The sequence below is a fragment of the Magnolia sinica genome, chromosome 14, assembly GCF_029962835.1.
Source record: "Magnolia sinica isolate HGM2019 chromosome 14, MsV1, whole genome shotgun sequence".
Taxonomy (NCBI): domain Eukaryota; kingdom Viridiplantae; phylum Streptophyta; class Magnoliopsida; order Magnoliales; family Magnoliaceae; genus Magnolia; species Magnolia sinica.
The window spans coordinates 30161177-30186693 of NC_080586.1; the positions used below are offsets into that span (position 1 = coordinate 30161177).

The 25517-nt window shown below is 39.1% G+C and overlaps 1 protein-coding gene across 3 annotated transcripts in view; it reads right to left on the reverse strand.

Moving 5' to 3' along the window:
* Positions 1 to 22930, reverse strand: part of LOC131225950 (ATPase GET3B-like) — a 57624-nt gene extending 34694 nt beyond the window's left edge. Inside the window, exons 1-3 of one of the 3 annotated variants that reach the window (XM_058221578.1) lie at positions 22621 to 22930; positions 11725 to 11884; positions 5679 to 5890 (exon numbers count right to left, since the gene is read on the reverse strand). In XM_058221578.1, the coding sequence (XP_058077561.1) occupies positions 5679 to 5890; positions 11725 to 11842 (330 nt within the window). In that variant the 5' untranslated portion in view covers positions 11843 to 11884; positions 22621 to 22930. The remainder of the gene's footprint in view (positions 1 to 5678; positions 5891 to 11724; positions 11885 to 22620) is intronic. The other 2 variants (XM_058221576.1, XM_058221577.1) reach the window with 2 other exon arrangements.
* Between the last annotated feature and the right edge of the window lie 2587 nt (positions 22931 to 25517).

Genomic DNA, 25517 nt, shown 5'->3' on the forward strand with positions numbered 1-25517 from the left:
ATACTAAGTGCTATTAAACAGGTAGGTTCAAAAATTAACCAAAACTGGATCCCAAGTAATCCAGTTTCAACCGGAACTTGACAAATAAACTGAGGACTGCTAATTGTGGGTTTCGCCCCATTTTTGTTCTTTCTCCACCCAAATCTTTTTTTCCCAATATATTGTGATATAGTGATAACATTGTGATATCATCATCATCAAAGCCCTTTCCCAATTAATTGGGGTCGGTTTCATGAGTCATGTTCCACGATTGCACTGGCCAGACCAGCAGTTAAACCATAAGTCATCAAGTCTTTTCCTACTATCTCCATCCACGTGCTTTTGAGCCTTCCCCTCACCCTTTAGAGACTTCAACTTCGACCAACTCACTCCTAACTGGCACGGTTCTTGGCCTCTGTTGCAAATGAACGAACCATCTAAGTCTACTTTCCTTCATAGTATTACCTATTGGTACTAATCCTAAATTCCCTCTAATGCACGCATTTCTAATTCTATCCTTCCTTAATTTGCCACTCATCCATCTCAACATCCTCGTTTTGGCTACACTCATCCTATGAACACATTGTTCTTTCACTGCCCAAAATCGTCCCATAAAGTATGGCTGGTCCCACCAAGCACGGCCCAAAATTGTCCCATAACATGTTTCTCTATTGTTTTTGGTTTGTCTTTGTTGTTTTTGTTCTGTTTTCTTTGTTTGCAGTTTGTTTATGTTTAATATATTGCTTCACTTTTCAAAATAATAATAATAACAATAATAATAATAATAATATTTCCCTTTAACTTGAGTGGCACACAACAATCACATAAAACTCCAAAGGCACATCACCATTTCTTCCAGCCAACTTGAATTTTATGGGCAGCATCCTTTTCAATCTCTCCACCATCATGAATTATTGACCCAAGGTATCAAAAGTGGTCATTTGCTACAATTGCAATTGATATACTTTGTTTTAGTCCGACTAATTTTAAATCCTTTAGATCCTAAAGCATCAATCCATATATCTAGCTATGTGTTTGCATCCCCCCTCATCTTATCAATCAAAACTATGTCATCTGCAAGTAACATACACCATGAGATCACTTCCTACAAATGCCTCATCAACTCTTCCTTGCAAAAAACCAGACCATATCTTGAAACATTTAAGGCCCAACTTTTGGGAAGTAATCACGTTCCCTCTTTATCCAATGTCTTTGTTAGAGATCTGTGTGTTTCTACTCCACAAACCTCTGTCAATCCAATACTGGCTGAAAGTGTAGGGCTTGCTTCAACTGGAGGGCAACCTACTCATGGTGGATGCTTGAACTAGCGTGGGGGGCAATTTGGCAGACAAGGACATGACCAATATAACTTGCCAGCAATGGTTTTGTACCTACTGTAGGAAACAGAATCATACAATTGACAAGTGTTAGGACCTGCTTAGAAAGACTGGTGCCTCTCAGACATGTCGGGCTCATCCAACCGTATATTCCAGAGACACTGGGACACCTGAGGAGGCTTCACAAAGTGATACTGTCACAATGACCTGCACAGAACTCGAAAGACTTCTTCACCGATCTTCTACTGCTGATCCTGAAAACTCTGCTTCCGCTTCCCTGGTTGACTCAGGTACTGCACTAGTTGTATCCGATGGTATGTCACCTTGGGTCATGGACTCAAGGGTAACTGACCATATGACAGTTAAATGCATCCCTCTTCCCCACCCTCGATACCTCTACTACATATTCTCCAGTTTTTCTTGCTGATGGTTTACATTCAATTGTCTGTCGCAAGAGCACCATCTTTCCATCTTCTAAAATTGTGCTCTATATGTCCCAAAATTTTCACTTCTCCTTTCTGTCAGTCAACTCACTAAATCTTTGAATCGCTCAATCCTATCATCCCACCTGTTGTGTTTTTTAGGCCCTTGCGATGAAGGAGACGATTGGTGGGGGTTGTGAGTTATGTGGAGGTGCTGGACGCGTTGGTGCAGCTCTCAGCACTCGAGATATCACACCCCTCCAGTGCCATGCACGATTTGGTCATCCATCAATTCAGCCATTGAAGGTCTTGGTTCCTTCCTCACAAAGTGTTAATTCAGTACCATGTGAAGCTTGTCAGTTAGCAAAGCACAGTCGAGCTACTTATCCTCCTCATTCTAATAATCGTAGTTTAGAATCTTTTTCCTTTAATAAATTTCGATGTTTGGGGACCTGTGCGATTCCAGACTTTGCATCATTTTCATTACTTTATTACATTTATTGATGATTATTTGTGCATGAATGAGGGACATATATGTTGCATAATTGATTAACATTTTCAAGATGTTCCATGTCTAGGTTAAGAATCAGTTTATAACAACTGTTGTCTTCAAATTGACGACGTTGCAAAGTACATGTCCTTTACTGAATACCTTAAAATGAAATGAATCACTCATGAAACGGCGTGCGCTTAAACTCCCAAGTAGAATGAGGTTGCCGATCGGTAAAAAAGGCAACCTTCTAAAGGTAGCTCGAACATTGCCGATCCATATGAATGCTGCAAAATGATTCTGGAAGCATGTTGTTCTCACTGCTTGCTATCTCATCACTCAACTTCCCTCTTATGTACTGCATGGCCATACCACATTCTCTTTATTGTTCCCAACCAGTAATCTGTTTCCCTTACATCATTTGAGGAGATTCCCTTCTTGTCTTCCAATAGTGAGGGAGAGCTGTCCACTTCTAACCTCCAGAGCACCCCCCAGCCTGTTCCTATGTCCATGAACATTCTTACTCCGGCTCAACTGGCATCTAGTGACCAGCCTATACACTCACGTCACACCACAATCACTCCGTGCGAGGCTCCTGCTTCCACCACAATCCATACTGAAAATGATCTCCCAATTGCGCTTCAGAAAGGTAAAATTGTCTTGCACTCTCCATCCTATCTCAAATGTAGTTTCTTATCATCGTCTACGGCCCTCTTCTAAATCCTGTCTTTTCCTAGTTTTTGAATATTGTCCCTAAGTCCCACCATGATGCCCTTACTCATCCAGGGTAGCAGATAGCAATGGAAGAGGAAATTTCTGTGATGCATTGTACCAGACATGGACTTTAGGGACCTTGCCTCCTGGAAAGCATACAGTTGGTTGCAGATGAGTGTACACCATCAAATATGAGCACTTAAAAGCAAGATCCATTAAGTGCTTAAAAGCAAGGCTCATCACCAAGGGCTACCCTCAAACCATTGGCCTTGACTATGAAGAAATTTTTTTCACCTGTGGCTAAGCTAAATTCTGTGCAAGTCTTGATTTCTGTCGTAGCTAAAGGTCCTAGCCACTCTATTAGCTGTATGTCAAGAATAACATTTTACATGGTGATCTGAACAAAGAGGTGTATATGGAGCAACCACCTGGGTTTGTTACTCAGGAAAAGGGTGAAAGGGTGTGCAAACTTTGGAAGGCTATTTATGGGTTAAAGCAATCTCCTCGAGCATGGTTCAAGAAGTTTACCTGGGTGATTATTGGCTATGACATCCATTGTTGTACTGTAGTCTGTAGATCACTCTGTGCTTGTAAAGCACAAATCCCGAGGAATGGTTGTGTTGATTGTTTATGTGGATAATATCATTCTTATTGGGAGTGAGGAAAAGGGCATTTATGTAGTCAAGACTCATATCCCTCAATGTCCTAGAAGAAACATGGTTAATTGGATGTAAACCATGTGACACTCCAATGAACCCAAATAGCAAAATGATAGATGAAAATGAAGACTTCCATGAAGATCCAGAAAGATATAGAAGATAAATCAGGAAACTCATTTACTTAACGGTCACACGTCCAGATATCTCATTTGTTGTAGGGGTCGTGAGCAGGTTTATGCACAAGCCACAAGTTCAGCATTGGGATGTTGTCAAGCGCATCCTTCGTTATGTGAAGAAAGCTCCTGGATTGGGTCTTGTATATGGATCATATATTCATCTCATAGTGGAGTCTTATGCAGATGTCGATTGGCTGGCTCAGTGGTTGACAGGAAGTCTACATCTGGATATTGTACATTTGTTGGTGGAAACTAGGTCACATGAAGAAGTAACAAACAGACTGTAGAAGGAAGATCCAGTGCAAACAGACTGTAGAAGGAAGATCCAGTGCAAAGGCCGAATATGGAGCCATGAAATATGCAATATGCAATTTTTTGTCAGTAAAGTCTCTTCTTCATGAACTCAAGCTTTTAATGCTGAGCCCATGATCCTTCACTACAATAATGAAGCAACTAATGTTCATAGTATCGGACCTTGGGAAGAGAGAGAGAGAGAGAGAGAGAGAGAGAGGGGGGGGGGGGGGGATTGGAGACAAGTAGCTTCAACATCTTACGGTAGTGGCCTAAAATGTGCATTGTGAGTCTGGACTGTGGACTACATATATGCATGGCCACCTTACAGATTTTTTCTGTTTCAAGAAAAGATATCCATGCCCGCCATAGCGAGTCAAGAAATTGAGCAAAGCAGCTGCTGCTTAGGCAACAACTAACTGTTCGTTGTACTAATTTAGTCCCGTTAGTAATTTGAAGCAAGTTATGCCAATTTTCCCTATGTACTTGAACTCCAAGTATCCATGGGTAAACCAAATTCTAACTGCTATCCAAGTAATCCAACTTAAATGAAACTTCCTAACTGAGCTAAATAGCTATAGATTACCAATGATGGAAACTAGTCCAATTGTATGGACTGTCTAGTCCAACCAGTGTTCAAAGTATCGGTATCACTACAAGTTTCGCTAGCTGGAGATATGGAAACAATATCAATAACGCCGATAATGTCGTCAATAACCGAAAATGCGGGGAAACATGGGGGAAATGGTGGAATTTTTCAGTGAAACTTTAGGAGATGCTAAAATACACATAATTACATATTTAGGAATTAAAAAATGAAAAAGAATGCATACATAGTGAGTTTCCATTTAATGGGGGCCTAAAAGCATGTGTTGTTGTAAGAAATCAGGCCACCAATCCCATCTATCCATCCAACCATGCAACCTTCCATCCAAACATTCATCGATATTTCAAAATATTGACAACACACAATATTTCATCGAGAAATCGCAAAAAACTGTAAAGGAAACGAAAAATTGTGATCTCGATATCACCCATGTTGCGATAAAGATAATATCATGATATTATCATCGACAATTTGAACACTACATGCAACCATGCGCCCATTAAAAAAAAAAAAAAATTTGAAATGAAATTTTTTTTTTTAATAAATAGATTTTTTAGCAATATCGATACATTGGCTATATTATCAAAATATCACCAATACATTGGCGATATAAGCAACAACTGGAATTTACGCAGTCGAAAATATTGGCAATACATTGGCGATATCGATACATTGGTGATACAAGCGACACATGGAATTTACACAGTCAAAAATATTGCGATACATTGGCAATACATCGCCGATACCTGGAATTTCTAATACTACCACTTTTATCAGTAGCGTTATCGGTATCGTTGAGCTGGAGATGCAGATAATATCCGGGATATTTCGATAATATCGGGGATACTCCGAACAATGAGTCCAACTGAATGGACTCTTTAGCACAATCGATCAATCAGATAACGTTTGTGGGGCCCACTCACAGATCAAACAGATTGTGGGCCCATTCTTAGAACAGGGATGGTAACTTGGTAAGCATTTGATAGTAGTCTGAGGGGATCACCTGGTCAAAAGAATCACTCAAAGAATGTGCAGGATCGGTTGAGACTACGATGGTAGGATGCCCATGATTTGCAAATTTAACAGCAAGGGATGCAGCACAACTTGTCTTTCCAACACCTCCTTTACCACCTAGCATGTAATATTTCCGCTGAGTTCCAGCAGCCATCTCATCAAACCCTGCAACAGCCTCTGCAGGATTCGCAACAGACCTCACTGCGAAATGTACAATGATGTCAGAATTAAGTCATGACTACTTGCAACTGTCATAACAAGAGTACCTCAAGTTCTCTTCATTATCAAAGAATGGCATATTGTGTCTGGGAAGAAAATTAAAAGACCAAGTTACTGAACAAAATTCAGAAAAGACAAAACAAAGCAACAAAAGAGATGCGAAAACAGCCAAAGCAGTACTCTCCTACGGATGCAAGGAGTGACTCCTACCCTCCATCGGCAGCTTATTTGCAACAGAGATTGGGTGAAGAATACCATGGACAATATTAACTACATTGTGAAGTGAAATATCTCTTTGACCATGTTCCAGCCATATGGAAATCCAGGCAATTAAACCTCCAAAAAGATTAAATGTATCCCTTCAGTTTTGGCTGTTACTGCATTGGGCAGAGACTAACAGCGCCATGCATAAGAAAAAAATAATAATAAAATAAGAGAAAAAGGTTATAACATCTCCATCAGGGACCAAACACTGAACTCTGCATTCCCAAGGTCCCCCACCAAGTCTGTAAGAAATCAACTCTTGTTGTCCCAGAATTGTGTGACATCCAACCCATCCAATAAGTTGGGCCCACCGTGAGAATCATCTAGTGCAAAAATTCATCCTTCTGATTTCTAAGTGTGTATTGATGTCTTTTTTAACATCCGCTGAAGTTTCATTGGAAATTTTGACCGATTTCCCAATGTTTCCCAAAAGCAATGATATATTACGCGATACATCTGATATTTCCTATGCAATAACCAATATGATTCCATATCCCAAGGGTGCGATACATCCGTCAATAATGATATGGAAAACATTGGTTGATACGATCATAGAAGTCCAATTTTTTTTCAAATTTTCTCTTATTTTTCCTCTTATGTTTTCATTTAAACCATGGAGGAAGCTTAGAAAGTGATTTTAAACACAATATAGGCCTATTTCAGGTATCAAAACAAAAGATTGAGCAAAATTCAAGAAATCAAATCAAAATGGATTATGGGAAAAAATTATAAAAAAGGATAAACCATCACTTTTTCATATTTTCGTCTTCCTTTTGTCGTATTTCAATGTAATGAGCCCTACACCAAATCATGTATGATTTGTGCTCAATTAGGGCCCATTGGGTTAACTTTCAAAAGGTCAAGCCAATAGACAACGTTCTTATCAAAGAAAGGTTTTATATATAATTATATACATGGCCAAAATACAAAAAAGAAAAAGATAGATCCTTGAGTACCTCGTGGTTTCCCTTTTTCTAATATTTTTCCTTAATTCATTGGCTTAAAGAAAATTCTGACTGATATGGGGCCGGTATCAATACACAATGCCTGTATCTTATTGTTTTCCAGACAAGTTGACACACCCGCCGACCAATATTCAGAATCAATGGTTTGGTCATGTGAGATGAAGACCAAAGACAACTCCAGTAAATGAGGAACATTGATTATGGTTAAAGGTATTGGAAGCGGATGAGAAGAATACATAAAAATGCATGGATTGAGGTCGTGATAAACGGACATGAAGGCTTGTGTTCACTTACTAAGGCTGGGCCCTTATAGAGGATGGACCCCAAGAGAATTTACTACTATCGAGCATGATGGGAATGTGATCTGACACCGCCTTCTGCAAGGCACCTTGTGGCACGCACAACCAAATAATGTTCTTTGGAATCTTTAGATGAGAAGAATCTTTCCAACCTACACATGACCTAGTTTCTTAGTTGTTTAACAAATAAATTTGGGCCCCTTCGAAACTCCTAAGGTAGGTTGGTTAGTTTGTGCCCTATACAAAGCTAAACAAATGCCACATGCTTAACTTTCTCACCACTTCAAAAAATGTGGATCAGAAAACCTGATTGTATTGAAGCCAACTTCAATGCACATGGGATAGCCCATCAATTTTTTTAGCCCATCCAATTCATCCCAAAATGCACCTCATTTTTCCACCAGCCAGTAAACAAATGTACCAGTCCATCTGAATCCAATTGCCTATCGATAAGTGATGAGGACATCCAAGCACCTTTTAGAGTTTATCAGAGAAGGAGAGCTACCCCAGTTTCGTTATGGCTATATGATCATTATATGGGGCCCAGTGGACTCCAACTATCTTATCTTTTTCTTCTTTTCAAGGTATTCTTTTCACTTTTCTCTTCTTCCTTTTCTCTATTCTCTTTTTTTCTTTTGTTTCTTCCCAAATCCCTTCCCCATCGTCCCCAAAACGTTCTAGATCTAAACCATACTCAACCATATGGTACCACAACCAACCACCCCACACCACCCCCCCACCCCCCCCCAAAACAAAAAAAAAATGACTATATGGCCAGCCCATTCCCTCTTCGATCCTTGATCCTTCCCCCTTAAACCCCATAACCCTAACCCTAAAACCTAAAAACCCTAACCCTAATTCCTTTTTTTAAAAAAAACCCCCTAATTTCCAAAACCCCAATTCCCAAATTCTAAAACCCTAACCCTAACTTACCAAAATCCTAATAAAACTGAGTGATTTCCTTTGAATTAAGATTTATCCCTATAATAGATGGAAGTTCTACCTTCCATTGGGCCGTTTCCGATCGATAATCTTAAGATCCATCCGCGGGATTGTGATGTGGCCTTGAATTTAAGCATAGTTGACTACTCGATTTCTTTATGTTTGTGATAGACTGGAAATATTTTATATTTTGATTTACTCTAATAATCCGTTTATTAATTCATTCGCATCATTATAGTTTAGTCTATCCATCCTGCATCAATAAAACTAGCCAAACTACGAAGCATGCAATCATGATGTTCTCTTCCCATACTACACAGTCCAGAGCTACGAAAATCCCCACCCCCACACCAAAAAAACTAAAAACAAAATAAAAACAAAAAAGGATTTTATGCCCTCTCTCTCTCTCTCTCTCTCTCTCTCTCTCTCTCTCTCTCTCTCTCCCTCTCTCTCTCTCTCTCTCTACTTTCTTTTTTTTTTTGTTGAAAAAAAGAGACAAAAAGCTGCAACTATAAGATACAAAGAGGCCTTAGCTATAACAGAAACAGCAGCTAAGAACAGACATTACAGAAACCAAGAAACCAGAACAGAAGAAGGAAAAATCTAATTAGCCAAGCCTTATTATCTTCTATGATAAAAGCAGGTCTAGAAGTTCTGTCTTTCACGAGTTGGTTAGTAATGGCATTGGCTTCACGCGGCACCTGTTGAAAGGAAATACCCTTGCCTCTAGACAGGTCAGCTAGATCCCACGGGATTAATCCCGTACAAAACCCAACCAACAGCATTCAGGAATCTTCTTCAGCAAATGCAGGAAAAAGCTGGAAAGATACTATAATCTTGAGCACTTGAAGAAGACTAGCAGCCTCAGAGATTTCAGACTTGCCATTTCTCTTCCTATACATCAGCCCTCACTGCTCCTTTGGAAGTCATTCCAGCCTCCTACTTTTCAAATAAATACACTATCATAGTGATGGAGATGGAGCTCATGATAGGTGCCGGCCAGCCAGCGAGTAATTCCATCTCGTATTGATTATCAAGTCTTGCCAGGTGGACCACACATAACTCTTGACCCTTTGTGTTAATCTGTATTTGAATTTGTTAACCTAAGTTGTGAATATCGGTTTAAATTTCTGTATCTTTCTAATTTTTCTGTCTTTTCCTTTTTTTCTAAATTTTCCTGATTTCTTATGATTTTTTATTTGTTAAATCTGTCTTCTTCTTCTTCTTCTTCTTCTTCTTTTTTTTATATAGTTCCATGATTCGCCGAGCTTTGTATTGGACTTGTTTCAGACCTTGGAGAGTCGGGGACCGAGACTCGGATTTTTGACCATTCTTGGGCTGCCCAAGACTTCCTCTTGAGAAGAAATCTGGTTTCAAACTCTGATTCGAACAGGAGTACACCATGCCAAAGTGCTTGGATGATACACAATTCCAGGTCAAAGGCTTCTTTTCCACGAGACCTTGAATTGGAGTACATCATAGCGCAAAAAGTGGAAATAAATCAGTTGAAAATTGTCTCTATACAACCATAAAGTGAGTCTTCAATACCCCAAAATGTGCAATTTAGACACAATAGGACGAGAAGGATAAGAGTCCAGGATGAAACAAACCCAAAAAAGAAGTCAATAAAATGCAAGACTAGTGATATCCCAAGTTCAGACAAATAACAACTTCACGTATAGTTTATGTAGTTCCAATGAACCAACAAGGTTCGATGTTACATTGAGGCTGTGTGGAAAATAGTATCGGCACCAATTGCACTTCCATTTTCTTAATTTTTCCTCCTCAAATCACAAATGATGTGTACAGCAAGGTCCTCAGCACATGCTGCTTGGATTTTTGCTCCAAGGAATCATGTTGATCATTGGAACTAGGACCCAGTGTTTTAAATAGCGCCCGTAGCGTAGCAGTAGCATACGCTACATAGCGTAGCATGACCATAGCGCTACGTAGCGTCCCATATACGCTACAGCTACGTAGCGCGTAGCGTCCGTAGCGTAAGCTACAATGTATTTTTTACTATTTTATTTTTTTCACATTTTATTTGTTTCTAATGTTGAGGAATGTGACACTTATATTATACTTGATACTTTGAACCTATGGGATTTTTATTTCTTTTCATAGTTGTGACTTGTGGTTTCAATTAGACATTATTAATTATAGTGGTTTGTTTAGAAAGTTGTTGATGTGATAATTATTTGATTTGGCTTATATATGTGGATTGGCTTTTGATAAATGATAACTAATAACTTTTTTGAACATGCTTATAATTGATAAAATGAATCATCTTTTAGGCATTTTTATATTTTTTTTTCATTTTTTACAATGACCCCTAATCCCCATAACATTTGTTCATCGAAAAATATGCAATGGCTGGCCTCACTTACGGGCACTCTCATTTAGGTCAGCAATCCATATAGGTGTGCCTGCCTTTCGGCAAGCTGAAACAATCTCCCTACCACCTCCAATTGGACAATCCTAGCCATCTGACAGTTAGCCTGCAGATGGGCAGAGTGTAGCCAAAGGTCACATATACGATGAGAAGAGTGCAGCAATTGCCCATTGCACGGATGGGATTGGTTGATGCAGGAGACTTTTGGTCCACTGTGGTGTCCAGCAGATGATAGATGACCCTGGTGGTGGGGCCCATCAGATGAACCATCACGAGCACCGAAATATTGCCCTGCAGTAGGGGGATGATGGTCCTACTAAAACTCTTCTAGTTAGGATCGACTGTTGTATATACCACCTTGAATGTACTGACAAATGCATACAACCTCCCCTTGAATCAAACCACTACCACAACCCACATAAAGTATGAGAGAAAAAATCCCCAAAACATCCATGCTGATTTCCTCTCGTTCCCCGTGAAAATGTGTTTTTGTGTAGAACCCATCAAAGCAAAGCTTAAATTGTCAACTTATGCAATAAAAAAACCCCAAATTTTGCATTAAAAAAATGAGGAAAAATCATTAAGGGTGTGTTTGTTTACACCAAATATCATGAAAATGCAGTTTTAGAAGCAAAAAGTTTCACGTTACTGAAAGATTCCTCCATGTGCCTTTTTGGTTAGTAAAATATAATTTTATTTTATATTCTAAAATGCCCGCTTCTTATGATATTTTTAAAAGCCACTCATATCTGGCTTTTTTTTCTTGGAAAATTTCTCACGAAAAGCGAAAATTGATCGGGCTACTCTCTCTCCCCTCAGATATAAAATCGGGACAGACTGTTCAACAGATGGACCAAACTCACATGAGAAAATGGATGGTTAGAAGAAAAAAAAAAGTAATAGCAAACAGTCTGCATTCAGTGAGCAGTTAGTGGACCTGATGATTGGACCCACCCGATTTTTGGGTCAGCTTATGTTCACAGTGCAGCCCCCGAAATGAATAGACTAAATCCCTTGCAAGTTTTCCATATCGGGATATTCTTGGCAAGCAAGACCCTCCATCTCCGCCCATGGAAAGGATGGGAACGTACTGGAAGAGTGCAATGGCTGATACCTAGGCAGTCAGTAACGGCACGTAGCATGATTAACTAAAATTGAAGCATGAACAATATAGGACTCAATATAATTAGATCATCATCCACAATCCAAACGGATCAATAGATACAAACCAGTGTTCGAAATATCGGCATCGCATTACATATTGCACCCTTGGGATACGGATACATATCGGTTATCACATGGGATATATCAGTCGTATCGCGTGATGTATCGTTGTTGTTGGAAACATGAGGAAACATTGGGATATTGGTTGAATTTTTCAATGAAACTTCAATTATTATTAAAAAAGACATCAAGTGCACATAATAGGTTTTCTTTGTATGGTGTCCTAATCTATGCGTGGTCTAATTGAATTGATGCAAGTATATTCAAAGCTATTCATATAATTTATAAATGTAAGAAGACATGTGGAAACACAAGTAATACATTCAAAAGCAAAAGAAGAATCACTATATCAGGTTACATACATGTTTGATTTTATGTTTGGACATAGAACGCAACTGATTTTCGAGAAATTGGGAATTTTATTTTTTTTCCAATTTTCCACAATTTGCCCCATCTCTTCAAATCATGAAATCGAAGTCATGTATTTGTAACAATTTGACACTGATTTAACATGATTTACAACAACAAAAAAAAAGGGATAAAAAATCAAAAATGTTCATCGGATCGATCATGTGGGATATATCCCACTACTTGTGCGTTTCCTATTGCACAGGTGGGATACAAGATATATCATGGGATATATCAACTGATATCGTCAATACTTAAAAAACTGATACAAACCTTAGATTAATGAGCATTTGTTTGTTTAATTTGGACTGTTGAATTTTTTTATCACGATTGTGCATTAAATGTCCACCAATATGGGAAGTATGAAATCAAGTGTAATTTTTGGTATACAAGCCATCTAAATAGTGGACCATAATTTGAATGGTTTAATTTTTAATTAATTGTGTGCATGTGTGGAATTTTTATTCCATGAATATCAACCATCATACTCTGCCAGAGCATCAAAGCTTTCCTTTTATATCATTCACTGTGAGGGTCCGCAGACTGGATTACGCAGAGCATAAAACACCTAACCTGTATGGGCCCTACAATGTTGTACATGGACAATCAATCCACTCCATCCATCAGGTGCTCTTCCAGATGATAGGCCATGGTACAAAAAATTAGCCAAATCAACAACTCAAGTAAGCCACGCCACAAGTAACAATGGGGAATGGGATGCCAAAGGTTTTTGTATGGTGCCACCATGGCATATATCTTTGACCAACCCCCTTCATAATGCGTGAATTACCAGGACCAAGGTGTCCCGTTGCAGTAATGGTGGGGTGTAATGGTGCCTACCGTTATCGATACGCTGAATCGGCGTAACGGCCGATACGGGGGTTGTAACGGCCAATACACCCCCGTATTGGATGATTTTTATTTTTATTTTTATTTTTTTGCTTTAAAAAAAAATTAATTATCTAGAAAATGCTGAAAACTGTAAATATTCTAAATATGCATTCATTTATAATTTTGAACATGTTTAAGGTAGTGTAACGGTCCAATCTTTAGTGAGAATGTTGTATCAGGCTATCTGATGAATTTGTGAACCTGACAACCTAGAATTAACTGCAATTTTTTTATATTTAATTATTTAACAATATAATATCAATACAAATTTATTAGAATGAATGTAATACCAAAACATCTCATATTTGTAGGTTTTACTATTATTTATAGTATTGGTGTATTACATAACTCGCGACTCTCGGACATTTCATTTCAACATACAAAGGTTAGGGATTTTTTATATCATTTTTTCCAATAAATCTTAAGAAAATTTTGAAATTAAATTCAGGTGAATAGTATTGTTGATTTAGAGTGGATTTGGCGGACCATTTGACCTCCCAATTCCACCTCAAATTCATGCAATCTATTGGTACTTATCCCACTAATGATTAGTGGACATTTATTGGACAGTGAAGAATGAAAAAATATCAAATGGTCCTATTTCAAAATAACAAGTGTCTACAAATTAACGATGAAAATAATTCAAATAATTTAATTTTTGGATTGTGACTTAGTAATAGCGGTTCCATAATTTAATTAATTAATTTTGAGTTAATATATGCCTCATGTACAATTTTTTAGGGCCATGTACATGGTCCTCCTCAATGTATATATTATATACCCATGTCGTTTTGCGACTCATTTTATGACATGATCCAAAAATGAGGTAGATCCATATCTCAGGTGGACCACTAGTGAGTGAGGCCCTGAATGTGGGGCCATCTCAATGTATTTTTATATACATGTTGTTAATATGTCTTGCCCACTCATTTTAAGGTAGGGTCCCAAAAATCAGACAAATCTAAATCTTAGGTGAACCATAGTGAGTGATGCCTTGAATGTGGGGCCCACCTTGACACATTTGTTGTATAACCATGATGTCCATTTTTTTTGCCAACTCATTTTAAGGCATGGTCCCAAAAATGAGGCAAATCCAAATCTCAGGTGGACCGCATGGTAGGGATTACATTCCCACCATTAAAAACTTCATGGGCCAAAAGATTTTTTGGATCAAGCTGTCATTTGTGTTTTCCCTTCATCTAGGTCCATGCGACCTTATCAACAGGTTCGATGGCAAATAAACATTACAATAGACCGTAGGAAGTTTTTAACTATGGGCATTCAATCCTTATTGTGTAGCCCACCTGAGATTTGGATCTGTTTCATTTTAGGGACCATGGCCTAAAATGAACTGAAAAAACTGATCGACAGCATGGATTACAACACATAAATCAAGGTGGGCCCCGTGCACTAAAACAGTCCCGTGTACATATTCACTAAGCAGCGTACGCTACAAAGAATTAAAAAAGGTTAAGTGTTCGTTTTTCAAGAGAGAGAGGGGAAAGGACAAAGAGAGAGATAGAGGGAGGGAGAGAGAGAGAGAGAGAGAGAGAGAGAGAGAGAGAGAGGAGGGGTCCGCACCATGGAAAGAAAGACCGAAAGAAAGAAAGAAAGAAGAAGATGAAGAAAAAGAAGTTGCAGCAGCTGCCACGCAGCCCGGCAGCAACGGCGTAGCAGCGCCAGGCCGCCATCGCCGCAATAGTAGGTGAAGAAGAAGAAGAAGAACCGGACCATCCGGTATGTTTTTTCTTTCTTTCTTTCTTTTTTTCTTTTTTTCTTTTTTTTTTTCATTTTCTTGTAGGTTACCGTCAAGGCATTCCGTAACGGTAACGGTGGCCATAACGGCCACCACTGTTACCTTTACGATACGAGGCATAACGGCTGTTACGGCCCCATAACGGCCGTTATGGTCTCTCTTTTTATTTTTTTTATTTATTGAAAAACCCCCGAAAAACCTGTATCTGCCCCATAGTGTTGGTTAAAAAGTATGAAGTGTCTGTCTCGTTATAGACCATTACAGAGCTATTATGGTCTTTATAGGGGACGTAACGTGCCATTAACAGCAATTACAGGTCATTTTTTTCCATAACGGCTGTTACGTCCGTTATGACCCTGTAACGTCGTAACGGCCGTAACAGTTGCCACCGTTACCTTTACATAACGGCCTTTACGGCCCCGTAACAGCCTTTACGGCACACAATGGTTACCGTGGGTAACAACTATTATGGGGACTATAACGGCCGTTATGCCCTATAACGGTGGGGCACCGATTCAAAGGCATATTGCATAACGGTATCGACCATTACCATTACGTATCAATCATTACGTAACCATTTTTTAATACCTTAACCAGGACAGAGAAGATGAAAAATTGGATTTTTGTCATATAAGGGCCTGTCTTTTGGTGGAATTCCAAATAAGGGTCAATCCTTTTACTATTTTCAAAGAAGGACCTATCCTTTTAATATATGTAAAATAAAATATTTAAAAAAAACTCATATTGACTTTGACCTAAGAAAAGGTATAACGGAAAGGGAATGATGGCATTAACAAGGATTGGGAAAGGACAATTTTACCCTTGTGACAGTTTACCATTCTTGTTGTTTTCTAAAGGAGAGGTGTTAAAGTAGATCTACTGTACATGTGGCATTGTAGGGGGAGCCACTGTACATGATGGATCACTCATTTTGTGTTTGGTGAACAGTGTGAGGCCCACATGTTGCATTGCATGAGATGGGACAAAAACAAATGAAAGCAAAGACAAGAAATAAAAATGGAGATCACATTGGCCCATTTCATGGAAATACTAATGACTTTTGCCAATTAAACGTGGGTTGTGCTCAACATTTTTTAACCATTCATTTGCGAGCCATTGATTGGATAGATATCATATTCAGATTCGGTAGTGACCCCTCCAATACCCGACTTGGTACTGGTCGGTGCTAGAAAAGCTATGTGGGCCTAACCATGATGTATGTGTTTTATCCATTTTGTCCATCCATTTTCCCAACACATTTAGGACATGAGCCCAAATATGAGGCAGATCCAAATTTCGGGTGGACCACATCACAGGAAAGACAGGTGATTGAACACCCACTATTAAAAACTTTGTCTAGGCCACAAAAGTTTTAGATCAAGCTAATATTTTTGCCTTCCCTACATCCAAGTCTGTGTAACCTAATTAATAGGACAGATGGCAAATAAACATTACAGTGGACCCTAGGAAGTTTTTAATAGTGAGACTTCAATCACCATTGTTTCCTGTGGTGTGGTCCACCCATTGTTCGAAATATCCCCGATATTATCTCTATCTCCAGCTCAACGATAACGATAACACTGGCAATGATACCGATAACAACTTTAGTATCAGAAATCCTAAATGGGAATAAGGGGTCCCCTTACTGCACACCTCTCAAGCTTCTGAAAAAGCCTCAGTTGTTGCCCTTTTATCAAATTTTGCCCAAGGCTTCTAGGATTACCAAAAATAAGAATGGGAAAAGGGGTTCCCTTGCCGCACACCTCTCGAGCTTCTGAAAGAGCACTTGAGTGACCTATTGACAAGAACAGAAAATCTTGCATATCAAACACATTCCCTCATCCACCTCCTTCATTTCTCACCACACCTAATCATGCCCAACATATAGTCTAAAAATGTCCAATCAACATGGTCGTAGTCCTTTTCAATATGGAACTTATACACCAAACCTTGCGAACCCTCCTTAAATCTTAAATCAATGCATTCATGGGCCAAGAGAGCACAATTCAAAATCCACCTTCCTGGCACAAAGGTGCATTAGTCATAAAAATTGACACTACTCAACGCCATTCTAAATCTGGAAGCAAGGGTCATAGCATGAATTTTATAGGGGTCACCAATCAAGCTAATGCGTCTGAAGTCCATGTTTTATGCTCTCGGGACTATTGGAATAATTTCAATAAAAGACGCACCTCTCTCTCTCTCTCTCTCTCTCTCTCTCTCTCTCTCTCTCCCCCCCCCCCCCCCCCTTTTATATTAACCATATACAGAGACAAAAATAAAAGTGGAAGAAGCGTACTTAAAGCCACCAAAGGTCTCAACTCCGATTCTACTTTTCGTGTGAATTATACATCCAACTTCCCTATGGTGGCCCACTTGGGTTGTGGATCTAGACTAGTTGATCTTTTGCCCCAGGGCCAAGACTCAAGTATAGAACCTGATGGACGAAGTATATTTTGCATATTCAACATGATGGGTCCCATAGAGTTCTAGTGTTGTAGAGGAATCCGATTTGACAATAACTCATTCCTATACAAGTTTGTAAACGATTCAACTAGAAATCGTCCAATTTCACCTCTGTGAAAATTGCACAATAACTTTCTCACCAAGTTCCTTTGTGAATCAAACTTTTTTAAGGCAAGTTTCTTCGTGAATCATATCAATGAAATCTATAAAATAATCCACATTCTTTTACAATCTTTTTTATTATTTTTCGAGAGAGAGAGAGAGAGAGATAACATCCACTTTATTAGAAAAGATTGCAAGAAACATGCAAGGAATACATCACCCAACAGCCAAAATCAAACAAGAGGAGTGGCTGAAATAGCCTTAACATAGATAGACCAGCCCTCTGTAAAAGTTCTAACTTTTCTAATAACCTCATCAACCCTCACTGGAACATTTCTAAAGCAACACCCATTTCTCGCCCCCAAATAGCCTAAAACACAGTCATAATGAGCAGTCTCCAAGTCGCTTTTCCACATTTCCCTACTCCTCCGCCATGCCAAGCACAAAGAAGATCCTCAACCAATGTCGGTATCACCCAATCCATATGAAACAAAGATAAGAAGTGACTCCACACCTTTCCAACGAAGGAACAATAATCGACTCCTCACTATCCATGCCCTTCTCTACCACACCCCAAAAAAACATTGACCTTCAAACCCAAAATTGCTTCAAAACATGTTGTCAACTTGCGAAGATTATCAACTACATTTGCCTCTGCCTCATAAAAAAGTAAAGTGTCATATGTGTACTGAAGATGGGTAATTCGGGGACCATTTCCTATGACCTTGAAACCTTAGAACAACCCAAACTTTGCACCTTTGCAAAGCATCGCGCTAAGAGCTTCAATGATAATGAACAAATATGGGGATAATGGGTCCCCCTGCCTTAGCCCTCTTGAGGCCGAGACCCGTTAAGAACAACAAAATAGGATGGAGATTAAATACAAGCCTTGATCCATCCCCTCCACTTCTAGCCATGGCCCCACCCTAAGAAGCATATAGTCTAAGAATTCCCAATCAACATGATCGTAAGCCTTTTCAATATCAAGCTTACACACCAGCCCTCTCTGCTTCTCCCTATACTAGAGTCAATGCATTCATGGGCCATCAAGGCGCAATCCAGGTTTGTCTACTTGTAACAAAGGCGCCCCAATTATCCGAGATCACTTTAGGGAGAACCTCCTTGGACCTTGAAGCGAGGATCTTTGTAAGAATCTCATAGTGTGCTCCTATGAGACTAATCAGCCTAAAGTCTTTTAGTTGCTCGGCCTCTTCCACCTTGGGTAACAAAACAATGAAGGTGGCCCCCATCTCAAAAGACAGATGACCCCTTTCAACAAACTCCATGATAAAATCCATGACGTGCTTTTTAACGATGTGCCAAATTTTCTGAAAGAATAGAATAGGAAATCCATTGGGGCCAAGGGCCTTATCCCCACGCATTGAACACAAAGCCACGCAAACTTCTTCCTCCAAAATAGGCCTTTCAAGAGAAGATGCTTCATCCTCAAGAATATTGTCAAACTGAATATTATCCAATCTCTGTCTCCCCCATTTTTCAACGGACAAGAGATTCATATAATATGACGTAATAGAATCGCATATTGTATCATTGTCCGAGGTTCGAGTATCATTGATCAGCATACTACTAATTCTATAACCATGGGCCCGAGCACTAGCTATACTGTGCATGAAACGAGTATTTCAGTTGCCCTCCTTGAACCATAAAGCCCTAGGATCTCTAGTGCCATTCGATTTCCTCTTCTTTGGCCTTCTATGCATATTTAAGTGCATTTCACCTGAAAGTGACTTTCAACTATAAGCCACTTATGAGGAAGTGACCTCTCACCCCCAGTCCCATGAAGTTTACCAGTAGTTTTGCTTGTAACTTACAAGTGAATTTCCTCCCTCAAACATCACCTGAAACTGAAAGTGACTTACAGGTAAGTCACTTCCCACTAAGAGAACTTACAGGCATCCAAATGACCCCTCAGTGTCATAGAAGATTCCAGTCTTGGATTTGCCAGCCAGTCAGGTGTTGTGGTTTAAGGGAATGCTCGTGTCAATCTTTATACAAGACTTTCCACCCCACAGTTTATACAAGTGGGACCATGGTTCAGTAATCCAAACCACTAGTATGGTGGATCCCAGCATTGATGACATGTAATCCAAAAATCTCACAGATCGAAAGATCCTAACCACGAAATGCTAAGCCATTTCTTGATTGAATGTGAACGGCTGATGTGCTTTGTTTCTTAACCATCTAGTCATTAGCGAACTATTGATGGGTTAGGACGTTTCTGATCAGCGGGATTTTGGTACATGTGTGCTCCATAAACAGTTTGGTTGACTGAAGCATGGGTCCCACTTGTACAAAATCAGTGCTATATCCAAACCCGGTGGGAGCACCGTATGATTCCTCGGAAATATATATATATATATATATATATATTGGGTAAATGATAGATATGGCAAGCTATCAATAGTTTTGCAAAAAACAAAATAACACAACCTATAGGGTCTGTTTGGATTCGTGGAAAGCGTGGAAAAGGAAACATTGTTTCTCGAGAAACCTTATTTCTAGGAATTTATGGGAAAGACACTTTGTATTTCATGTTTGTTTGTAAATAAGATTTACCCAGAAAATTTGAGGCATGTTTCCTAGTTCATTGTTTGGTCAAAAATAAAAAATAAAAAATATCCTAGTAGCTAATGGCATGAGCTGAATTAATACGTGGTATGTATGGAATGCTCAAAAATAAGATTATGACACTTGTGGGTGGTTAACCTTAATGGTGTCACACAGGAGGGTTGCTTGAAGTTGTATGATGGCACATGTGACACAAGCAACACATTAGCACAGTTGACACATGGGCACTTGAAGGTAGATGGTAGCACATGTGCACATAGGCACATTGGCACATGTAGCATCTTGTCACATGTAGTGCACATAGAGCGATTGAAGATAGACAATGACACATGTTGGTGCTTTGCACATGTGGGACACAAGCAAAAGATGAATGGTGGCACATGTACGATACAACAGAAGATGGATAATGGAAAGTTGGCACACGTGGCACATGCAAAGCGCTTTGTACATGTGGATGCCCAAGTGAAGATGGATGGTGGCATATGAGGCACATTAGCACCACATTAGCACGTGTAACAAAATAGAAGATGGACAGTGGAATATTTGCATATGTGACACATCTGAGGCCATTGGAGATGGGTGGTGGCACTTATTGTTGGAGTAGATGGCATGCCTGGAAAATATCTCATGGATCCACCCCATAAGGCAACTCGTGATCCATGAGAAATCCTGGTGTCTGGAAAATATCTCATAGATCCACCCCGTAAGGCAACTCGTGATCCATGAGATATACTGGTGTCTGGAAAATATCTCATAGATCCACCCCGTAAGGCAACTCGTGATCCATGAGATATCCTAGTGTCCTTAGATAATCTTGCTCCAATTGTACATAGCTATAATTAGCCTCACAATATTCAGCTACCATGTATATCTTGTAACAGCCCTCCAAATCAGTGGCTGATTGTTCTCCTCTCAAGTTATTAATAGAAACCGTGCACCTCCATGAGATGCATCGTATTACATCTCAATCTATCTTGGTATCAGAGCTATTACGAGTGCATCCACCTTGTCAAGCACTTCATCTTCCTCCATGTCGCCATCCGTTTCTAACATCACTCACTTCCTCAACATCAAACTTGACAAAGGCAATTTTTGGGTATGGCATTCCCAATTCCTTCCCATACTAAAACTCCATGATCTTGAAGGCCTTGTCGATGGCACCTCTCCATGTCCAGACCATTTCCTCCCTCCAACAGAGAAGGATACCTTGCCTATCATCAATCCTAACTACACCAGATGGATCAAAATGGACCAAATGCTCCTCTGCTGGCTCATCTCCTCCCTCACTGAACCGGTCATGGCCCATGTTGTCGGCCTCACCACATCTCGTGATGTACGGTGTGCTCTGGAGAGGATCTTTGCATCGTCCTCCCAAGCTCGCGTACAACAACTCAAGTATCAGTTGCACACTGTCAAAATGGGTGCTACACCTATGTCTGAATACAACCAGTCTGTCAAGTCTATTGTGGACAACCTCGCTGCCATGGCAAATCCTGTCACCGACTCCGATCTCGTGTCCACCCTCCTCAGTGGCCTGTCTCCTGAATATAACTCTTTCGTCTCCTGAATATAACTCTTTCGTCACTTCTGTCAACACACGAGTCGACCCTATTTCCTCTAAAGTGGCATGCCTGGAAAATATCTCATGGATCCACCCCATAAGGCAACTCGTGATCCATGAGATATCCTGGTGTCTGGAAAATATCTCATGGATCCACCCCGTAAGGCAACTCGTGATCCATGAGATATCCTGGTGTCCTTAGATAATCTTGCTCCAATTGTACATAGTTATAATTAGCCTCACAATATTCAGCTACCATGTATATCCTGTAACAGCCCTCCAAATCAGTGGCTGATTGCTCTCAAGTTATTAATAGAAACCGTGCACCTCCATGAGATGCATCGGATTACATCTCAATCTATCTCTTATGTGTTTTACTCTTGAGAAATCCATTTTCCTTCGACTGTGGGAAAATGCCTTTCTTAGATGTGAGAAATGGTGTTTCCCGCCAATTCTCATAAAAATAATAATAAATAAAGCCTTCACAAATAATAGAAAATGTGTTTCAGGGGAAATGGTGTTTCCTTTCCTTTCCTCTCCATGAATCCAAACAGGCCCTGAAAACTATATTTCAAATTTTACTGGAAAATTTTGTTTATGGATTGAGGTGAGGAGAGAGAGAGAGAGAGAGAGAGAGAGAGAGAGAGAGAGAGAGAGAGCTCGTTGAATCCAAAGTACTAAAATACCCAATCCTTGTGTAAAAACACACCAAAACTAAGCAACGAAAAAAAAAAAAAATCTATAAAAGATAAATGAAAAGAAATTAATAAACGAGCTAATAATTAAAAATAAAAAATAAAAATAAAAACACTCCATGAAATAGAAGGGGTTCCATTCAATCAAGTAGCGTTACCTTGGAAGGAAGATGTAGATGTTCTCCTAAGGGAAGGAATTGAAAAGGAGCTGAAATTCCACTGAGTGAAGGTGAATGAGTTTGGGACTTTGGAGATGCAAGAGAGGAAGCCCACCATTGGCACGCTGGAGGATTTCTTATAACACAAACTGCCGATAGAGAGTGAGGCAACGGAGGAAACACAACTGGGAGTCATTCTTTCTCCTCTTCTCTCTGGAGCGTATTTGAAATTGATGTATCCACTCTCGAAAGGAAGGTATACGTTGTCAGTGGAACGAGGGGGCGGTCGGGCTCCCAATCTTGTTTCGCTTCCGGCTGGACTTGGGCTGACATGTGTGGCCCAATGGTTGGGTCCAGGCTTATTAGTGAAGCCCATTTATTAAGAGGGCGGATTAGGCTGCGTATAAAGGACTGTCAGCCTTGCCAGGTGCCTTTATTATGGTAGGACCGGACGGCCCCTGGCGTCGTTTGTATATTCAAAAGTTCTTTATTTATTTTCCTTTTCAATAAATATTTAATAGTAATTTAAATTAAACATTAATTAATATTTTCCTAAATGACTATGAATAATAATTAACATTCTTTTAAATTAAATAACTTATTAATAACAATTAACATCCTCTTATATCAAACATCAAACAATTATTTTAGTAATTAACATTTTCCTAGTTGAATTAGGCTGATTATTACCTTTAGGGTTAAGCTCAAACCTGTCCATTTTAACTTAAGTGAGTCTTGGAGTTAAGTCATACCTATGCAGGTCGGGCTTGGACTTACCTTGGCTTCATCCAAACTCAATTCACTGGCAGCTCTATTTACACATGTATACCTTGGCCTCCTTAGCTCGAAGCTAGGCTGCGCTTGGCCCATTGTCCACCATCCGCATGGACAATGCCCAACCTATTCGACATGCTGAAAAAATGAGTAGAGCTTATCCTAGTATTTTATTTCTTTATGCCTCAAAAATACATTTTTATTTGTGTTAAAATAAGGGATTAGCTTAGTTGATAGTATTTGTGATAGAATAAGAGATTTGTTAATACTTGTGTTTATCTTGCCATCTAGGTAAAATTTTATAGCTCTTTTATAACTCTTTTTATGTAGTTCTATGGAGAAATAATGAAACGTATATAAATTTAAATCATGTTTTTTACGTAAAAGGACTCCCTTCCCCTCTTTTTACGTGGGCTGGATAAGGCTTGGACCGTATTATTTAGTATTAAAGCAACCTTTTCTCAGCATACTATTGGAGATAAAAAAGCAATAAAAGAAGCCAAGTCCAATGGAGAGACATGTTGAGGGAGAAACTTTGGATTAGATGAACACTATGCTCAAATCGATCCAACAGATGTTAGAACTCTCACTATGCGACTTCCTTTTCACCACCAATGAAAAGCCATAGGGTTTTGAGGAATCCAAGAAAATGATGAACCGGCTATGGTTTAAGAGCCGCAACAGCAAAAGGATAAAGAAACTAAGTCATATGAGCCTCTAGTTCCGTTCTCATCTAGACTTCGGAATCCAACTGTCCCCATGAAATATCAAGAGGTGTTAGATGTGCTCCAAAAGGTTACTGTCAATATTCCTCTGCTTGATATCATTAGATAAATTCCATCATATGCTAAATATCTCAAGGACTTGTGCACTGTAAAGAGAAAATTAAATGTGCACAAAAAGGCCTTCCTTACTGAGAAAGTGAGCGCTATCATTCAACAAAGGGTTGTACCCAAATACAAAGACCCGGGAAGTCCCACTATTCCTTGTATTATTGAAAATTTTCAAATTGAGCATGCTTTGCTAGATTTAGGTGCAAGTGTTAACTTAGTACCTTATTTGGTTTACAAACAAATGGGGTTAGGCGAGCTTAAACCAACTACGATTACCCTCCAACTCGCTAACCGCTCTATTAAGGTACCAAGAGAAATTTTAGAGGACGTGTTAGTCCAAGTGGAGAAATTCTACTTCCCCGTAGATTTTATTGTGCTAAACACTGAACCATGTGTAAATGCTAGCGCTCAAGTTCCCATCATTTTAGGCCGCCCATTCCTAGTAACTTCAAATGCAATATTTGAGTCTCAACACACCCCTAATCAGCATTTTGTTAGTCCCGAGCAAAATAAGCAAATAAAAATAAAAATAAAAATAAAAATAAAAATTAATTTAAAAAAAAAAATTAAAATGGAAAAATTCTAACTACACCACTTTCACAGGTAATCTCGATTGCATTTAGCATATGCAACAAGCCTTCAAACCCCTAGGTTTCCCCTAGTGGACGAGTTATAGTCTCGTGAGGGTATCTATTATTGTTACCATTATAAGTATGATACCTTAGGTTATGAAGCAAACCCGATGGGAATCTTCATTTAAGGGTGGTCTATAATAATGAGGATATAATGATAAAAGAAGAAATGTCATGAAAAAAATGAGATAACTAGAGATTTCATATTCTTGGGATGATTGAAATCAGTTAAGATAAGGAACATGCATATTTCTCAAAGTTAGACTAGTGTTACGGAGCACTTAAGGATATTGGATCATAACTATTCTAAATTTTGATTAGGTCTCTGAACTCAAGGATATAATGGATTAGAAAATTGAGATTTTAACTAACTTCAGACTTAGGTTAAGTATTGTTTTGTTTTGGAATTCATATGATGAATGGGAGCATAATTGTATAAATTTTTTAGTGTTGAAATATTTTTCTTGTTTTCAATGTTTGTGGATAACATTTCTGAAAACCCTTACGAGACTATAACTTGTCCACTAGGAAAAACCTAGGGGTTTAAAGGCTTGTTGCATATGCTAAATGCAATCGAAATTACCTGTGAAAGTGGTGTAGTTAGAATTTTTTTCATTTTAATTTTTTTTAAAAAAATTAATTTTTATTTTTATTTTTA